This window comes from Penaeus monodon, chromosome 19 (assembly GCF_015228065.2).
Source record: "Penaeus monodon isolate SGIC_2016 chromosome 19, NSTDA_Pmon_1, whole genome shotgun sequence".
Taxonomy (NCBI): domain Eukaryota; kingdom Metazoa; phylum Arthropoda; class Malacostraca; order Decapoda; family Penaeidae; genus Penaeus; species Penaeus monodon.
The window spans coordinates 45,236,718-45,236,945 of NC_051404.1; the positions used below are offsets into that span (position 1 = coordinate 45,236,718).

The window sequence follows — 228 nt, forward strand, 5'->3', positions numbered from 1 at the left end:
CACTCAAAATAGAAAAAAAAGGGCGCTATACACAACACCCGGAGTGAAAGGCGACGAGAGGCTCCATAACCCATACCGAGGGACAGGGAGATCGCGTAGCCAAAGGGAGCCTGGCACCAGATGAGGCCCATGTCGAACACCTTCTCAGCCGAGCCGTTGATGTAGCCTCCTCCGACCCACGTGGCTGCGGGGGAGAGGGAGCCGTGGGGTTATCTCTGCTGTTGCAGG

General features: G+C 58.3%; 1 protein-coding gene across 3 annotated transcripts in view; it reads right to left on the reverse strand.

Moving 5' to 3' along the window:
- LOC119585260 (high-affinity choline transporter 1-like) overlaps positions 1-228 on the reverse strand; it is a 75,683-nt gene that overhangs the window by 18,775 nt on the left and 56,680 nt on the right. For all 3 annotated transcript variants that reach the window (XM_037933933.1, XM_037933931.1, XM_037933932.1), the window contains one exon: positions 77-184. In XM_037933933.1, coding sequence (XP_037789861.1) covers positions 77-184 — 108 coding nt within the window. The remainder of the gene's footprint in view (positions 1-76; positions 185-228) is intronic.